This window comes from Hippocampus guttulatus, chromosome 1 (assembly GCF_054856545.1).
Source record: "Hippocampus guttulatus isolate MCC_2025c chromosome 1, RoL_Hgut_1.0, whole genome shotgun sequence".
Classification (NCBI taxonomy): Eukaryota; Metazoa; Chordata; class Actinopteri; order Syngnathiformes; family Syngnathidae; genus Hippocampus; species Hippocampus guttulatus.
In genome coordinates, this window is record NC_141261.1 from 2,062,369 (window position 1) to 2,081,661 (window position 19,293).

General features: G+C 42.5%; 3 protein-coding genes across 8 annotated transcripts in view; 2 read left to right on the forward strand and 1 right to left on the reverse strand.

Moving 5' to 3' along the window:
• LOC147209988 (alpha-1,3-mannosyl-glycoprotein 4-beta-N-acetylglucosaminyltransferase C-like) overlaps positions 1–6,922 on the forward strand; it is a 13,723-nt gene extending 6,801 nt beyond the window's left edge. The window contains exon 5 of the mRNA XM_086131289.1: positions 1,674–6,922. Within this exon, the coding sequence (XP_085987415.1) occupies positions 1,674–2,584 (911 nt within the window). The 3' untranslated portion in view covers positions 2,585–6,922. The remainder of the gene's footprint in view (positions 1–1,673) is intronic.
• Positions 1–12,709, forward strand: part of ccnq (cyclin Q) — a 19,494-nt gene extending 6,785 nt beyond the window's left edge. Inside the window, exons 1-6 of one of the 6 annotated variants that reach the window (XM_086131412.1) lie at positions 8,331–8,445; positions 8,737–8,886; positions 9,451–9,634; positions 10,560–10,692; positions 10,917–11,135; positions 11,846–12,709. In XM_086131412.1, the coding sequence (XP_085987538.1) occupies positions 8,742–8,886; positions 9,451–9,634; positions 10,560–10,692; positions 10,917–11,135; positions 11,846–11,935 (771 nt within the window). In that variant the 5' untranslated portion in view covers positions 8,331–8,445; positions 8,737–8,741 and the 3' untranslated portion in view covers positions 11,936–12,709. Of the gene's footprint in view, positions 1–8,330; positions 8,475–8,736; positions 8,921–9,450; positions 9,635–10,559; positions 10,693–10,916; positions 11,136–11,845 lie in introns of those variants that run through there. The other 5 variants (XM_086131580.1, XM_086131496.1, XM_086131659.1 and 2 more) reach the window with 5 other exon arrangements.
• On the reverse strand, positions 3,892–7,123 carry cfap126 (cilia and flagella associated protein 126). Its single transcript, XM_086131943.1, has 5 exons — positions 7,067–7,123; positions 6,928–6,990; positions 6,243–6,317; positions 5,968–6,168; positions 3,892–4,304 (listed from the first exon to the last, which is right to left on the reverse strand). The coding sequence occupies exons 1-5, from the start codon at positions 7,091–7,093 to the stop codon at positions 4,005–4,007; spliced, it is 666 nt and encodes a 221-aa protein (XP_085988069.1). The 5' UTR covers positions 7,094–7,123; the 3' UTR covers positions 3,892–4,004.
• Positions 12,710–19,293: the final 6,584 nt, after the last annotated feature.

A 19,293-nucleotide genomic window follows, 5' to 3' on the forward strand; every position in this document is an offset into this window, starting at 1 on the left:
AGAGGTGCTAGTTGCATGTATCTGGCTTTAGTAATTGAATTTAATTGTTTTGTATAAGCGCCTGTTGTCAAACAGATATCAGAAACAGCCAGTCTCTCTCTCTCTCTCTCTCTCTCTCAATATATATAAAATCCAGGCAGTGGCGGGCCGTGCATTTCAACCTTAGGCCTTCAGTGACGTCACATACATTAACAATATAGGCTCGTCAAGCAGCACTTAATTTCAGGAGCATTCAAAACCATCAAGTATGCATTCACAATTAAGAGCGGGAAACTAAATTTACAGATATTGCCAAAAATAAAAAGATGATTTAAAAATACTAAATAAAATGCCACCCAAATTACGCTGTGTGATCTTAAACAAGTCTGTCCAATAAATTGCGCAATGTCGCAGTTTCATATAAGACACCAACCAAACAATAACAAAACAAACTATTCTTTGAAAATAAAGTAAACAGATCATTTGCGTTTTGAGAATCGGCTATACGACAGCAAATAACTGAAAATGTTGAGCAGCTGAGATTGAATGAACTTTCGCGCACGAAGTTGACTACAATGCGCCATTATAAATTGCAGGTGAGCAGATTTATTTGATACATTTTTGTATCTTTGTCATTTTATTTCGTTACCATTAATTTAATACTAACGAAATAAAATGACAAGAAGAAATGTAAAATAAAATTCATTTACTCACTAATGTTCACTGAGCTGCAGATCTACGCGAGTGTCCCCAAACGTTTTTAAACGCACCGTAGCTTGTTAGTGCCCAGCCGTGCTCTGATGTTTCCTTGCTGCCTTGGTAAAACAACTTAAATTGGTAAATCCAGTGTGGCTCCAAACACCAAATCGGTCCGTTGCAAGCAATAGGCATTCCCAGCAGTACAATTTGCTCAGAGGCTGTGAGCCACGGGTACCGTTCATAATTGCTCGTCTGAAAATGACGGACAAACCCTTTTCCTTGCTGGGACAGGCTAGCTAGCGCAGGAGTTGGGCGACCTCTTCGCACAATATCCAGCTTTTCATGAAAGGCCCGTCTTGAAAATTGTGTGGAAAGTAGTTCTGCAACCAGATCAACGTCGTCTCCTTCGGCCATTTTGGGTTAAAATGCAGTGATAGCTCTAGCAGGCGCTAATCCAATCACCGAACGCGCAGGGCCAGTCTCGACGTAAACCCTTCTAGCTGGCCCTAGTACTCAGACGAGTCAGATCACGAGTCTGAGACTCGTGATGTGATTGGCTATTGCAAGCTGACTGTGCCCGTTCACTTACAGCGCACAGGGGCCTGCTCTGTTTAATCTGAAGGCCCCCGAGCAAGTTTAATTTACCTGGCAACACAAGCTAGCTGAAATATGATTGGTTACAAACTCTACCATAATAAAGAAGTTATTTATCGAGTGGCTTTCAATGTTATTTAAAATAACATTGAAAGCCACTCGACTAAGTGGAAATAATATGACGTAAAGAATACAGAGAATAATTTTGATTACATATTTATGAAAATAAAATCACAAATTAAATGTATGTTATTCTCAGAAAAGTAAATGTATTAAATTTACTTTTCTGAGAATTTTTAGGCCAGCAGAGAAGGCCTTGCTGGCCCTGACGGAACGCCACTGAATCCAGGTCACCTGTGTTTAAATACTACAAAGTGTCTTTCTCTCTGACTCCCCTATAGGTCTAAAGCAGAACTACAATGATTCTCCAGAAAGAGTATCATTCCGCTCCAAGCAGAATCTGGATTATGCCTTTCTTGTGCACTACAGCGCAGGCCTCGGCAGATACTACCTGCAGCTGGAGGATGACGTCTCCTCCGCAAAGAACTTTCCCACTACCATAAAAAAGTACATTCAGGAGCAGGAAGCCAAGAAGACAACGTGGGCAATGCTCGAGTTCTCCAGCCTCGGCTACATTGGGAAACTCTACAAATCGGCTCATCTCCCTCTGCTGGCACGTTTTCTCTTCCTCTTCTATCAAGAAATGCCTTGCGACTGGTTGATGTCTCACTTTCGACTGCTGCTGACTCAGAAGGAGCCGATCCTTTTCAAGCCTTCATTATTCCAGCACATAGGAGCTTTCTCCTCATTCCAAGGGACGTATAACAATCTAAAAGACAAGGACTTTGAGGAGAGTGTTTACGCCAATCCTCCAGCTGAGGTTTTCTCTGACATGTCCACCTATAAGAAACACTTTCCCAAACTAGCCTGGGATGCCGGGGAAGGGTTCTTCTGGGGCCTCTCCCCAGAGAAAGGCAACCATTTGACTGTGGTGTTCACAGACCCAAGAGTGGTGACACAAATAACTGTAGAGACTGGGTCAGAGGGGAAAGATATCTTGGGCTCAGCGCAGGTGGAGATAGGACACAGTGTGATCGCCACTGCAAAAAGGGAGAAAACTTGCAAGGATTTCCATATATTGGGATCTCTGGACAACGGTTGGTTCGTGATGCAGCAGGTAGATAAAAACTATCGGTCCGCCTCTTCGTGTTTGAGGATACAAGTCACCGCTGGGCAGAAGGAGTGGATCATCATTCGGAAAATCAGGATCTCAACAAAGCCCGGCTCACTTTCACAGCAAGCACAAATGTGAATTGGTGTCAGGTTTAGTAGGGGTTTTAAAATCAAGGGGGTGAGGCACCGGAGCAGTCCAAAGGGAGGTGCAGCAGCTCAGGAAAAATACATATCGTTAGAGTAGCAAGGTGGGAGGAGGTAGAAATATTTTGGGAAACCGAGGCAACGCTCCTCTATCTCTTCATGTAAAGGAGACGTCTACTAAATTTACGTCACGTCATTGCTGCAAGACACAAATGTCCGCTCTATGCTTCACGTTTTAATTTAAAGTCAAACGGAATCTCAGCACTATTACTCAAAACAATGCAGATTCTTGGATGATTGTCCGTGGTCCCCTCTACTCTCCCCGGCCTGTGCGCAGAAGATATTTGGCTTCCGGTGACCAATTGGTCAGATGTGTACGGATGAGCGTTCATACTGCAGACACATCACATACACATCCGATTTATATCCACACACACGATAAAGCTTGACTTGACTTGATATGATATGAAAGAGGCTCAGAATGGATTGGGAAAAATCCAAATTGTGCTGTTCACACTGCATGAAAAAAAAAATCACATACATGTCACGTATGGGAAGGAAACTGAACTGAGCTGCAGTGAAAATAGCTGAAATTTCATATTTGAACCGAAAGACACAATCGAGATTTCTCTAATACAGTCTTCATCAAATGTCCAAATGTGTTCAACCAATGTGCCTGGTTATCTTAGAAACACTATCAGCCATGAAAGATTCCAACCTCTCTTGTTGCCCTCTCAAATCAAAGTGCATAAACAGCGTTTGTCAACAACCTATTGAAGCGATATGGTAGAAGTAAATACAAAAGTATCTGGAGAATGTGCGTCTTAATTCAGTCACTTACAATTCCTAAATTAGTAGCTGTCGATTTGGAGGTGGTCAGGATGTGGTGACTCATGTGTTTCATGAGGTTTTATTGAGCTGAGTCACAAGTCATGGGTTGAGAGCCAATCTGTGTTCGGGGGATTGTTGTTTTTTCCTCAAAATTCTTAAAATGGATTTCCATTGTGTGCTCCGACATGCAAGTATGTCAACACTGAGGGCTCTGCAGAATGAGCTTTCTTGAACCTGACCAATACTATGCCAGCCACATAGTCCTGCTTGTCTAATTTCTGCTGGGTGTGACAGGAAAATGTGCATTTCTTTACTTTTCTTTGGTTCAATGTTGGAAATTCTGAAATAGGAGTTGCTACGAAAATTGCAAAACAAGCTCTCCTGTTACAACAACACTTTGAAACATTTGACTCCAGAATTCTCAAGGGCATTCTAAATGGACAGCTGTTCAGCTGAGAGGCCAGAGGGGTATCACATTTAAATGACAGTTCTTAGACATTTCTATTTTTACAATACTTTGATCTGGTGCATCAATACAATCGTCCCAATTTAGAAAAGGGGCTAATATTTATTTACTATTTTTATTAGAGTGGGGCTGACATCGCTCCAGTATTGGGCCTTGCTTGGTGGCCTTGTCGTGTCATGGGCAGCAAAGCTGACATTGCCCTTTGGCTCAGCGGCCAGCTTGTCACAGTCTTGCTAGCGTTGTGCCTGTCCGCGGCAGGCAGAGTGACGGATGAAACTTCATCTGCTTCCGTGTCCTGTCCCTGGTTGCCAGTTCTTTGGTGCGCAGAAATGGGACGACTCTGTGACGCTTGCTGGGCTTCGGCTGCCGATGGGGCCGAGGAGAGTGAGACCGCACCATCCTGTTCTGCACCCCCAGTCTGAAATTATTGTGAGAGGACAGATTTGAATATGGACTGGTGTAGTAGGTCTAAATAAAGCAGTGAATTCAAATATCATGATGACCACAAAGTGTGTCACTCGCCACCGACAGACATTGTAGGGGTTTAGCGCCATTACTGTCCACGGGGAGAACCTTTTTGACAATAATAATCTCTTACAATAAAGCACATTTTATGATAATGACACTCAGTGACGCGCCTGTAATGTTATAATAGTTGCCTCTTCTGCTTATCCTCGAGATCCATCCATCCACATTTTATACCTGTCGTCCTCCAAGCGCAACGGTCACTGGGCACACCCTAGACTGGTTTCATGTCAATTTGCAAACACAAATTCAGGGCTGTCCCAAGTCTTTCCCGGGGCCCATTTATGGCCAGTTGTATGAAATTAAAACTAAAAATATTTCAAAAGTTACAAGACATCTTTTTTTTTTTTAAATTATTGTTCAAAAGGTTAATTGGATATTTTCTCCAATTTAAAATTGTAAATAAATTCCACTGTTACAAGTTATCATGCTTTTTAAACATTTAAATGTTTTAAGGAACACAATTGTCAAATGCGTTATTTGTTTATTTTAGATATACTACTACAGTGGCACGGTGGTCAACTGATTAGCGTGTCCGCCTCACAGTGCAGAGGTCATAGATCCGTTTACAACCCCGGCCTTCCTGTGTGGAATTAGCATGTTCTTCCCATGCCTGTGTGGGTTTTCTCTGGATACTCCAGTTTCCGTTCACATTGCAAAAACATGCATGGTAGGTTGAGTGAATGCTTGAAATTGTCCGTAGGTGAACGATTGCTTATTTGTGTGTGCCCTGCGATTGGCTGTTTAGAGTGTACCAAGCCCGCTGCCCAAAGACGGCCAAGATAGGCTCCAGCACGTCCGCGACCCACGTGAGTGTAAGTGGATCAGATAATGGTTGGATGAATGGAATTATTTGTGGGTCACTGATGATATAGTGGTACCATACAGTAAGTGTGAGTTTGAATGGTTGTCTATCCCTAATATGTATCCTGTGACTGAGTAGTGACCAATGCGGGTTGTAATTTGCCGAACACGTGACCCTAGAGAGAATTAAGTGGTATAATAAATGTATGTAAGTGAGGATTTCTGCTGTTTAAAAGTGTTTAAGGCACAACTGATTAAATCAATCACAAAGCAGTTTAAGAAATGTACAGTCGGACCAACATGAAACAGCTGTGGGGAGAAAGCTGTTACTTATCCTTCTGCTTACTTTCTTTAATTGTTCGAATTAGAGCTGAGAGCTCACTACTAGCCGTTCGCAGCGACAGCCTTGTGCTCAGTATAATTTTACGTTTCTCTCTTTTCCCATTTCCACTTATGTGAGGAATGTGGCTCACTGCAGCTTGTATTTGCACAAGCAAAAATACAAACCAGTCGGCATAGTACCTTATACGGGGAAACGCTAAAAAGTCTTGTGCTTTTCTTCTTTCAAAATGCCTTTTGCTGTTTCAAACTCAGATTGAAATGATGTCTGTCAAACTCAGTGTTGTTTGATCTAAATTTATGATCTCCTGTATGGACAGTAAAGGAATCATAAACTGTGTGTGTGGGTGTGTGTGTGTGCGTACGTGCGTACACAGATGTGAGACAGCGGCTGTCATCAAAGTAGGTCGAACCTGCTTGCTAGTATCCTGCGCAGCATCTGTGTTTTTGCTCCCTCTTCGTGGCATAGATTTGCCTCTGGGTTGAGGGTCCAAGCCCCAGGCCTTGAGCCTTTCAAGACCCTCCACAGAGCGGCTAGTCGGGTTGACTCTTTGCACTGGTATACGAGCAGGTAGATCCCATGTCCCTTTAAAGTCAGGCCAAGCACTGCCTCTCTGGTGCATGGCACAATGGCATAGGAGGTCATGTTGATGCAGAACCACTAGAACGCCGGCTTTTAAGGCTTTACCTTTGCCATTCCAGGTAGTAGATGACCTCTGTTATCTGCAATAAACATGGTGTGGCCCCTCCGTGCTTTGGATGCCTAAAGACACACGCACACATTATACCAGAGGTGTCCCAAAACTATAGCTAGGTGTCATTGCAATTTTTAGCAGACTGTGGTGTTGGCTATTCAAATTAATATTTTGCGCAGGTCATACTACTTACTTTCTACACTGGGTGTAAAGGCAGGAACATTTTATTTTCATCTCATTTATAAAGGTGAGTCAGAGCCACTAGAACTGTCTAATCCTTTTCTTTTTTATTATTATCTAGTACTACATTTTATGTTCAATTTGTATTTATGTACACTATACAGCAATTTCCTTCAGCTGCATCATTTTTTAAAGTGTTCTATAAATAAAGTTGAGTGCATGCTTATACATATGTGCTTCTGTTGCATCTTAGCACAGGCCTGATAATAATGTGGGTTGCAGGGGCGAGAGCGAGCCAAAAAGCTTGAAAAACACGCAGACGTGTTTTTTAAGTGTTAAAGTTGATTATCAACATGGTCCCCGCATTCTTCGATTTTTCAGTATGCGGCCCTTCGAATAAAAAAAGGAAAAAGACACTCCTGTATTAGATGGTGACAATGCTACCTTTGGAACGTACTTCTGCCATCATAATAAAACTGCTGTTCTAACATTAGCGACCTTGTTAGATTGCTTCGCCTGGCACCAGTTCTGCAGCCTCTGAGGCCTGAAGGAGTCGTCGTACTAATGATGGAAACAAAGGTTACAATGTTTATGTGAGAAACACAAAAGTTCACCGTTTTAAAGCGTCAATATTTACCTGGTTTGCTGAGTAATTGGACGACATTTCTGCGACTGTTTACAAATGAGCATGTCGAACCAACTCGTTGCATAGCAACGCAACCACGTGACATCATCCTGTTGAAAACCTGTGATCGTTGACAGGTCCTGCCGCAGGAGAAGATTGCACAGTGCGGCGTTTGTTATAAATTAATTTATATTAATTTTATTTAATGGTAAAGATTGAGCGTTATACGTTGTTCTGCACCAACGTTACCATCGATTAGAGGCATAGGTGCATGGGTACGATAAGGAGCGCTGATTTGAACGTCGATATCACTGCCATATTGGATGTGGAAAAGTAGAGCGATGAGCAAAGGTCTTTCTCGTTCACGTGCTGTTTGGGGATGTGCCAACAGTTCTTGTTTTGGGTTTATGACTGAACAATGACATTTAGTTGTATTTGGCCATCATGGCATCATTTTGCGAATATAGTTTGCTGAATTTGTAGCCAATACTATGTAGTCCAATATGTGGATACGCCATCAGGCTGTATCCACAGATGAGCACAGTATGGTGAAACCAGCCTCCAAACAAAGATACAGTACAGTAACTTTATCCCCGAACTACAGGTACTTTGTACAGGTACTCAGCCAACTTTTCTCATATGACGGTGTTTGCACAAAGATAACTCGTTGCTGGGAAAGCAGTGGGAAATATAATATAATATAATATAATATAATATAATATAATATAATATAATATAATATCAGAATCAGAATCATCTTTATTGGCCAAGTATGTAGAACACACAAGGAATTTGTCTCCGGTATAACACGCTGCATTAGTATCATCGTAAACAAGGACATGACAAATAGGTATGCAAGGACATTTCGTAATGTAAGTGAACCGTAGTGCGGTGGTACCACCCAGTGACAACTGTGAGACAATGTGCAAAGTATCAAGCAGAGCTAAAGTAATATAATATAATATAATATGATATGATATGATATAATATAATCAAAAAACGATTAATCAAAACCAGTTTAATGTAAATTTAATTTAATGACAATTCTAGATGTCAGTATTTATTGTTTTTGCGCTGCAAAGCATCCTGGAAAGTGTGCGGCTTCATTGTTCGCTTGCCCGGAGATTAAATATTAACCATTAATATTTTATAACATAGTAACAGTGTTGCATAAATTATTTTCTATCAACACTCGTGAAAACGTTTGAGAATTATGTGTTCACTCTTTCGTAAATTAGGGCAGTCCGTGTTTTTATGCGACACTAATGACGTAGTACCAATGCGACAGCAAGACCTCGTTACCGTCGCGCCTGAGCAATTTTCCAAAAACTATTTTTCATTTAATGAGTGACCCACATTGTGAACTGATACAGTGATTAGGGAATAAGGAAGTGAGTGAACGGTTTTAAAATCAATCTAGGTACATGATTAATAGCGTTTGTGTTCTGCATTTGACCGGATCTTTATTATTTACTTCTGAGAGCTGCCCTTTTGCCGTTAGCTATAGCATGCTGCAAGCATGCTAAAAACATTTCGTCACGACAAGTGTTCCGCTCACTTTGTTTTTTTTACAACAACAGTTGCTGACGTGCACCGGGTCGCCGCTGTTTTTGTGTAACTTGGTCTTTTAAAATGTTTTGCGCAAGCTAGTACTGTAATAAGTTAAACTGCTCATGTTCCAGAAGTCATGGAACCGGGTCCTTCGTCTCGCTCTTGCGCCACTCGGGATCTGGTTCCGGCTGCCGGGAGGTCTTCTGGCCCGGTTGGAGAGGCGGACATTTCTCGGGACATGAAAACACACTTTCGCGTGTGTCGCTTCATAATGGAAGCAGGTAACCAGCAACTCGTCTCTTCTATGAATGCACAGTAAGTGAGATCCAATGCACTGAGCTGTACTGTTGCCACAATTCTGCCCTTTGGCAGAAAGTGCTATGCTTTCCTTACATTAACAAATGTCAATACTTTTCTAACTGCGGTCGAAGTTTGCAGAGATGTAAAAGTATTGTGTTTCTAATACTGAACTTAGTTCACAGTGCATTTACGTGGTCACGGGTCCTTTTCCATCTTCTTCCGCTTACACGGGGCAGTATTTTAGCAAGGAAGCCCTCACTTCCCTCTCCTTAGCTGCTTCGTCCAGCTCTTCCAGGGGGATCCTCAGGCGATTCCGGGCTAGCCCGGACAGTGTCTCTACAACGTCTCCCTAGTTATCCCCGGGGTCACCGCCCGGTGGAACATGCCCAAAACACCTCACCAGGTGTCCAACAGGCATCCTCACCAGATGCACAACCCACCTAATCTGGCTCATCTTGATGTGAAAGCCTTCTTTTTTTCTAGGGAACAAATCTGTTTGAATAAAGAAATTACTGAAACATAATGAATATTCATCTCTTTCTCAGGAGTCAAGCTGGGCATGCGCTCTGTGCCTGTTGCTACAGCGTGTGTATTGTACCACAACTTCTTCAAACGCGTCAGCTTAAGTGTCTATGAACCCTACCTGGTGGCCATGAGCTGCTTGTACCTGGCAGGCAAAGTGGAGGAGCAGCACATACGGACCCGTGACATCATCAACGTAAGCCACAGGTAAAAATATTTGTGTATGAGAGAATGCTGGATTGTAAAATGATGGGTAGCTAAAGGTTGACAACTATTATGAAAATGCTTGTTAAAATGAAGAAAACACCTTGTTGGTAATAAATTAATACGATTTCATATATATCTTTTAATTTATTTTAGAATTTAGGTTGTATATGTAGGCCAGTGCTTACGTTCGTATGTAGGCCAGTGCTTATGTTTGTTTTTAGCCCAGCAGAGAAGGCTTCCAGGCTCTTACACTCCAGGAATTGCGGTTTACAAATATGTCTATAATTCTTGATCCTCATATTATTTAGTTACAAGACGCCTGGGAACTAGAAGTGGGACAGTATAGGTAACCCACGCTAAGGTCCGTACCTTGGTTTTTGGGCTGCAGTTCGGTACACTTTGAGTATATTTTTGTGCATGAAAAGAACAACTATTTTATCCCTCAAAATGATGTACTTATTTTGCTTTTCAGGAAAAATTGCATTTTGTAGTGTGCCAAATACCATAGTTGAATTGATCTTTACAAATTTTACTAGGTTTCGTGATCTATTGTCTAATACGAATGTTTCCAAATTGTAAGTGACATTATCATTTTGCATTGTTTTTGCCTGCGTGCCTTGAACATAACCATCACAGCCGAGGGACAGAAAGGTGAAATGCCTTTGTAAACCCATTTCTAAATGTTTTTGCTTTTAAAAGTAAAGCTGATATCAAACGGCCAGTTTGTATTGTAGCTACAACAATCTTTTTGAATTGCTTGAATGTTGTGTCCCCAAGCGTTGTATCAGGATGCAAACACAGGAGCAGATTGGTCAAATTGCTTGCGTTCCCCTAAAAAGCCACATGTAAACATTCTTAACATGTCCACATTCACTCTGTTTGATGGTCACAGTTATCCATTTTAATGTCTTCTCGCACTTCCCAGGTACTTCAACAGTGGCAGCCCCCCTTTAGAATGTGACAAGGAGTTCTGGGACCTGCGGGACAGTGTGGTGCAGTGTGAGCTCCTCATCCTTCGACAACTTAACTTCCAAGTCTCCTTTGAACACCCACACAAGGTGTGTCCGCGTCTGCGTGTACGTGTGTGCTGGACTGAGTAATCCTTTGCTTAGCGTGGCACTCCTTGATGCCGTCACGCTTAGACCAGAATCCTCGCGTCCACTCTTACAGTCGCTGTCTCTTTTTTTCAGTTTCCTCTGTACTTTATTAATTCTAGCCTGAATGGCTGTTCTGAATCAAGTCTGCGGTATTTAGTGGGTCATCTGTTTCACCCTCTCTCTAGTATCTACTCCACTATGTGATGTCCGTCAAGTCGCTGGTGAACCGCCATGCTTGGTCTCGATGCCCTGTTGGTGAGACTTCCTGGGCATTGCTTCGAGACTGCTATCATGGGTCTATGTGTATCCGGCACATGCCCCAACACATCGCCGTAGCAACACTGTATTTGGCTCTCAACAGCTATGGAGTGGAGCTCCCTGTTGGGGAGAAACGATGGTGGCAGGTATGTATTGGGTCTTAATTAGTATTTGGTACAGACAGTTAGATTTATTTATATTTAATCAAACTACTTTTTTTTTTTTTTTTTTAATACTGCACCAAGACGTGGTGAGACGGTCACTCTCACATCTACATCCTCACTAAATGGGAACTGAACCCACGCTGCCTGCACCAGTCAGATATATGTACCACTACCCCTTCCGTGACCTGTGTCATGAAAAAATTGCAATGAAAAATAATACATGGGACTGTGTGGTGATAATGAAGACAGTTCAGTCTGATTTTGCACGGTTAAATTTCATACGATTTTTATTTATTGTCACTTTGATCTGATTCAAGATATTTCTGGTGGTTAATTACTTTTTGTATTCTTGATAAATGTGGCTGATACCCTCCGCCCCCCCCCCCCAACAAAAATCCATGATTTGAAGCCCAACGTAAGATATGCCACCTACCCCTCCAGCTCCCGTCAGCCTTCAAAGTCTTCATCCCGTTGTATTAATTGGACGGCGGTGCTCTTAAAAATGTTCCATTGTCAAGCAATTTCACTAATCAGGTCTCTTCTGTTGAAGCTCTGCTCTGCATGGTTCTCTATTTAAATGCAAATGCTTAGAAAAAAAAGTCATGCTTGTTAAGCTTCCCATTTCCTCCAGGTAAGAAAATCATTGTGGTTTGAAGTTCACACTTTGAGGCCAGATATGTGCATGTGTGCAGGTGCTTTGTGAAGGTGTGACCAAAGTGGACATAGATGCTGTGATCTCCGACCTTCTCCAATTGTACGACATGGAGGCCAAGTGTATCTGAGGACACTGCCGGCAGACCCGCACACACAAGACACTGGTTGTTCATGCAGCTGCGTGTGTACAATGGCCAGTGCATCATTTTTGTGGGGAACTGTGTGTCCGGGCGTGCATGCATGCATGAGAGAATTTGCGCAGGAGACAGAGCTGTGACAAAAACACAAACTGCCCTATGGAGGCTTAACCCTGCGCTGGAACAATTCTTCATTTCCTTCTTTCTGGTTGCACAAGTTTCACTTGTGCAGCGAAACTGAGATTGTGTAGATTTGTATTGCTGGCAGCCGATTGGCACTTTTCCTTTTACCTGGTTTTGACCGATTGGTTGTTGTTGATCTTTGGTGTATTTAATTGCCATGTTTTACAATATCAACAGGAAAAAAAAGGTTCTTGCTGAGAGCGATATTTGGACCAACTCTCTGTTTCTCTCAAGACCCCTTTACTGTCATTGACAATTCCATAGCCCACCTTTGCATTGTGTACGATGAAAGTGAATGATTCACATCATCCTCATATAAGTCTTCGGGATCATATTCTCGTACGTATTTGGCAGCTCAACTCCTTTAAGTCTTTTAGGGCGTTCCCTTCCCGGAGATCTTTTCAAAACAGCAGTTTTAGATGGAGAATCCACCTGATGCGTGTATAGTGCATGCAAATATTTTATTTGAAGGCATTGTTAAGCGTGAATCGTTCCTATGAAAGACCTCAAAGCAAAAAGAAAAGGCAAGTGTACCACAACGTTGGGTTCAACTGCACGTTATAATAAAATGCAAATTCGAGAGCTTTTACCATTCCAATCCATTCTTTCACAGTATTTCATCAATAATAGTCAAACATAAAATTCATTTCTTGATGTGTTCGAACACATCATCAGTGATCGTATGTAGTTGATCGGGGGGGGTCGGCTGGGAGTGAGCAGTTCATGTGTTTAAGGAGCATCAACCCGGTGTTTGTTCCTTCTCATGTGACATAATATCTTCGAGAAATCAGTTGTTTCCCCAGGTCAACCCTCAAATTTCTGTCACTTGCTGTTCCCGAGACGGCATTCTACCTTCTGTCCTAAGTTTTCCGCTCCCACAAATGTTTTGGTCAGAGGCTCATTTTACTCAGCGGTGATCCCGCTGGGTGTCTCGCCAGTTGTCTTTCAACACCTGGTCATACTGCCAGAATTCATATGGTACAAACCTTCACCGCTCAAGCAAGCTGTGGAGGATCAGCTTCAGTGTTTCATTTCTCCGGCACGAGGGACTTGTTGGTATGATGTAACAATGAGGCCAGTCTCACACACCCCCACCTCGGAATCCTTAATTAGCACCAGATCATTAGCGCACGTTAAGGAGAAGAGCACATGGCCACCACATCCGGCCCGCGCCTTTCCTCTCCAGCATACCGGTCTGCATTGATTGAGAATGAAGGGTCACTCCGTTTCACCTTTTTCTTTGCGGTGCATCCAACTGGATATACGGCGGCTTCTGAATATCGGACTTGGTGGCTTCAGTATCTGTACCGTTATTGCAATCGCATTGGAGTTCCATGGCTCTTCATTATCTGAAGGGCTTGGCAAAGAAGTGTTGTCCACAAGAAGTGAGACCTAAATCATCTCAATCCCCTGGAAGCTCTTTCTCTTCCTCGCAGGTTTCTTCAACCGTTTTTGTGTAGAGCAGCGAAGTCACTTGTGAACTGCCCGCTAGGAGGGCTTGCTGCATCTTTCTAATCTAGACTGCTTTGTGCTTTTATGATACAAGAAATTGGTGGCAGCCCGTTGTTTTTTTCCTTTGGTTCCCATAACCTTTGTAGAGTAAAACCTCCACGGAAAAAACAACAACCTTTAAGGCCTTCTCATTTCCTCAGATCCCCACATGTGACATGACAATTTGTGCTACTAAGTGTACCACACTTACTAGTTTTCGCTCCTTGTTCCTTTCCTGAGGTGATCTACAAGGGATGTGTAGTCTCCTCACTGAATTGGCCCGAAGAATCATCCAACGAACCCTCACGTCGATGATTAGGAAGGCGCTTTGAGTACTTGATCCTCGATGCAATGCAGTCCTTTGATGCAACTGTGAATGACCATAGAATCAAAAACTGCCCTCAGTCTGCAAACATATGTACTGTTTGCAGGGCATTCCCCCTCCACCACATGGGTTATTAAGTTTGGTCAAATGGCCGGCCATCTGTCTTAGTCATGAGGATATCTGCCCTATTAACCTTTCGTGATACTTTCTCTCTCTGCTATGGTGACCACAGGTAATAAGGAAATCATTGTTATCATAATTGCTTTGTCACTCAGTCATTTAGGACGTGCTGCATGCAGCCACCAGAATGGCCATGGAGATCCCTCCTTGGGCATGCTACTTGGATGTATTAGGACCTGTGAGCCCTAAACCGAAAGACCATGCGAGTGGTGTGCGAGACTGAAAGTTTGGTCATAATCCGATATCAATTGAAAACTGGGCCGGTATTGCCAATATCAATTCTGGAAATTGTAGTTAAACCAGTCTGCAGAAAATTAAGATGGCCTACATGATGCCTTGATATTTTTAGCCTACTCATTTGACCTCGATGGAATCGTGCAAGTGAAATATTTTGTGAAAGGATTCATTCCTTGCAGAGGCCGTAAGAAATTTGATGTGCACGTTGATTTGCCAGCTGAATGACTAGGGTAATAAAATCATTGCAATGATAATAATACTACTAATACTGTTTAAAAAGTAGTCCTCCAAGTAATTACTTGAGTAAGACTGAAAAAGTACTCTGTGGGAAAAAAAACAACCTCAAGTACTGAGTAACTGGTGACTAACTTCAAATTTTTTTAAATGTATTTATTTGACTACGCAATCAAGATTTTGAAGCCAATCATTGATCAGCGAATTTGAAAATAAAAACGACCACCAATCCGATCAGAAGATCCACCAGTCTATTCAAACAAGTTTATTTACTATACAGTCGCGCCCCGTTATTTGTGGAGTTTGGGCCCCGGCCGCCCCAAAATTCACGTATAATTGACGCCCAGTGAAATGCATTAGGAAAAAAAAAAAATTGTTCAACTCTAGAAATTCTCCCCAAAAGAAAGTGACAGTATATGCCGAGAAACCTTGGATTATTGACAACAGCAGCATTGAATGCCCCTGGAGTGAACAAGATTGCCTTAAATATCTTATTTTGGGGATCCGATCAATGATGTCATTGGTCCATCGGCAAATTAGGACAAAACAATCGATCTGTGATTTTGAATAAAATGCAAAATATCTGCCGCTCTAATCCAGTTGATCAAATCTGTGTCGTCTATTTTTTTTTTATCAGAGCATTAAAATCAAATAAAATAAAAATAACAAAACAAAATATGAACCTGCAAATTGAGATCTCGCTGAACGACAAAAACAACAATAAATCTTAATAATGAATAATAATTTGTTATTTTGACTTCAAGATGGCGTCGCGAGCGTGGCTGCCTTTACAGCAGCTCCTATATTTTGTTCTTCTACTTCTTCCTTTTCTAACTTTGCTGCTGTGAATCTGGAATTTCTCCATTGTGAGACTAATAAAGGTTTTCTTAATGAAATAACAATGATTTAATAAAATCTTAAACAATTATCGATTGCTAAATAAACGTAGCGAGCGGAACCTAGCTCAATGTAGCGCAGTCAAACAATTTTGTTCTTAACATAAATACTACAGTAAAAGGTATGTTGCATTAAAACTACTCTCTAGGTACGATGTTTTCTAAAACGGAGTCAATGTAGCGCGTTTAATACCCATCCCTGCTCAAGACATAGGCTACCCCAAGATTGTACAGCCCCGAGAACTGCACTTGCTCGCAAACACTATCAGCAAAGTGTGAGAAATAAGGAAGCGTGCAGGTTATTTCAGGACGTGCTGCTTTCTCATTGAGCCGAATACACAGAGGCTCAAGTGTAACTGCGTGAACATTGAAATCTGGCACGGGCGATACTGAGGTGGCATTTCCTTCTTGTCCCCCCTCCCCCCAGAAAAGGAGACAAAAACGTGTCCTCACTACTGTTTGGATTTTGCTTTTCTGACGTGTTCATACATGTCCATGTAAAAAGAATGACATGATCTCTCTCCAGCTGCCTCCTCCTCATGCTTTGCACCTCTCTTGGTGGGACATGAGACATTGCGTGCATTGCAATGGTATCACGTGCCGCGCAGTTTCCCTCCTCCTCCCGACACGTTTCCTCCCTTCTCATCTGTCACTCTTGCACTGGTGTGGACATAGTGGGGGGGGTTGCTCAAGGCTTTCTCCCCTTGCTGCTTGTCACCCCATCCCAGTTGCCCTCTCCTCATTTCCTCTTTCACCAGATTCCTAGTCTTCTCGTCCACCCCCACTCCTCGTTTCCGGCCTCTTCCTCTTGTCTCCCTAATGTTATATTAATAATGGAGAGGAAGCATGTTCAGCCAGGCTCCATGAATTAAGCATCAGATGGGAAGGAGAACGGGGTGGGGCGTGGGGGGGTCAGGAGCGTGGAAAGAAAGAGTGATATGGAATGATGGGATTTCGACGGCATAAGGGAAGGGAATGTTTGTGAGGAAAAGATGAGCGCAACGGGGAGGGGGGGGGGGTTTGCATCACATGGCTGACGTTTGCAGCCCGCCGTTCAATCTGATGGTGGTCTGCTAACGGCAAGTCTTTTGCAAGCTCTTCTCATTCCACGTTGGGCTTGGGGGCAAGTCACAAGGTTATATCCTCCGGACTGACTGGAAAAATCTCTGGCCGCACCAAGATAAAAAGGGGCAGGTCAATGATGGGAAGAGAAAGAAATGTCTCCCCATTTCCAAGGACAGCACGCCACGTGTCAACATGATAGAATGAGTTTATTGGTGATGTGACTTGGTAGCAAGATGAATTGCGTCGTGTACCCGTTTATGCTCCAAAACGATTAGAGGGGGCATGTCGCCGTGCTCAAGGTTTATGACCCTAAACATACTGTGGATTTACAACTAACTGCCTGTAAGTCATGCCAAAGTGCTGGTTTAACTGGGATTTTACATGCAAAATGGTTGAACAGATTCTCAAACTATGTCAAGAATATTTCTATACACTTTTTTTTCTTCTTTTCCTTAGGCAAAGTTTGACTTTTTCAATCAAAGGGAAATATGCGGAGCATTAGATCAACCAATGACCAACCTGTTTTCTGAAATAGCTCATAGCAAGATAATGCTTGTGATCCGGGGATGCATTTGTAGGCCAAAGGAAGCAGGAAGACTGCACTGAAATTGCTACAGTGTCGCATGTAGAATTTTCCCCTGTTCACATTTCTACTTTTTTCAAATTACTTTTGCAGTGCTATCTTTTCCTCTCCGTATCCCGATGAGATGTGACTTTTGCTGATGAAGGTGTAACTTTCAATTTAGAATGGGTGAGTCATGTCATCAAAACTAAAGCGGCAGTTTACGTCAGAGCATCCCTCCAAAGTACGCTCTTTTATTGACAACGTAGCTAAGCGATTGGACTGTGTTAGCTGTGCTCAGTCACACAAAGACGTGTTGTTCTGATCCCGCTGACTTGTTCGCTGACACAAATATTTACTTTTGAGGCATGCACGAAAGATTTTAATAAGGAAAATAGCTTTTCCACAATGTCAGAAATGCACTTACAATTTTGCAAATTGAATTCTGATCTTTGGCAGCACAGTGCTCAACTGGTTATTACATTGGCCTCACAATGCAGAGGTGCAGCGTTCGATTCCGGCTCCGGCCTTCCTGTGTGGAGTTTGCATATTATCCCCGTGCCAATGTGGGTTCCTCCGGGTACTCCGGTTTCCTCCCACGGTCCAAAAACATGCCTGGCAGGTTGATTGGGCGAAGAAAAAGGAACTTTCAATTGTCCATCTATTTTTTTCTCAAGTGGGTCATTATACGCATATATTTTATTGATGACCTGGGATCCTGTACACCATCACTAATGTTTGGTTAAGAAAACTGTGAACAAACTAACACTATTCCGTTTCAAAACAGTCGCGGTAATGACACAAGCAGCCACTGCTTGGCAAACCCTTCTTTAAAAAAACAAAAACAAAAATTCTTTAACGAACCAAATAAATAAACATCAATATTCATTCTGATAACCTGCATGATTCAATGTGACTCAAGTTCACATCATAAAAGGTCAACCCGACGGGCCATTAGAGACAGTGCTGTGCTGACACAGAATTTATTGACATAGTTTGCATTAAATGCGTCAGTCGCTGCTCTGTCTGCTGTTTCAGTCGCATTTGCACTCGATGTATGAATGAAAATAAATATATAAATCAACACGACATGTGCACATGACCTTAAAAGTGGAAAGTCCTAAGGCATTCACTTAAAATCGTTGATTTCAAGGGCATTTCGGTTTATGTAACTAAAACCGAGCAGGCATGTCTGTATTGAGGCAAATGAACGATTTGCTCTCATCCCCTGAGCACTGGGCCATTGAAGACCCTGATTCAACATGACCACTGGATATTGCGCCTCTTTATAAAGCTCATCTGACCTGCCAGTATTTGCCAAGTCTTGATTTCATGCGAGCTCACATTAGTTGTTAACCTCTTACGTGCAATATTTTCACACTTTTTCATTTGGTTGCTGAGGTACAGACCTCGATTGTCTTAAAATAGGCCGCCAACGTCCCAATGTTGGTCACCATTGTCCATTCGCCAAGATCGTACCGCTCTGCATGTCCCTTGACCATCACATGCAATTTTCAATCTCACAAGATTTACACCTTTTTATTCCCTGAGAGGAAAAAAAATTGCTGGACTTTTTTTTTTTTTTGGTACTTATTTATGGAAATAATATAACCGATGAGTGTGCATCTGCAATGAAAGTGTTTTAGATATTTTAATACACCTCCGGGAGATGGTGCGATGATAAGAGGAGGGAAAGATCAAATCAGCAACAAAGCTTTTTATCTTGACGTGTATGCACGTGTGTGTCTGTTTGCAGTCCAGAGGAGAGGAGATCTATTTATAAGTTCATGTGGATTGATCTATAAATACACATCTCCTCTTTCCCTTCACTGCATAATAACTTTTGACAATATTTAGTTCGCTATAGCCGTGCATGTACATTGTTGCTGGTGGAGGGGGGGGGGGGGGGGCGGGGGATTGATAATGCATGAAAGGAGTGATGATTCTGTTTTTCAGGTCTAACGTGTGCTAGCTTTCAGCACCATGGACAGTGCCTTGGGCCCCAGTTTTGTTAAGTTACGCTTAGCGTGAGAGAGGAGGACAAGGAGGCCGGTACACGCCTACAAACTCGGTAGATAAAAATATCATGCGCAATTAAGAAATATCACCGTTTGTTTTGCTGTCTGCTGTTGAGTGAATGCAAAATGTCAGCTTCATCCTGGCACTTGGGCTCACA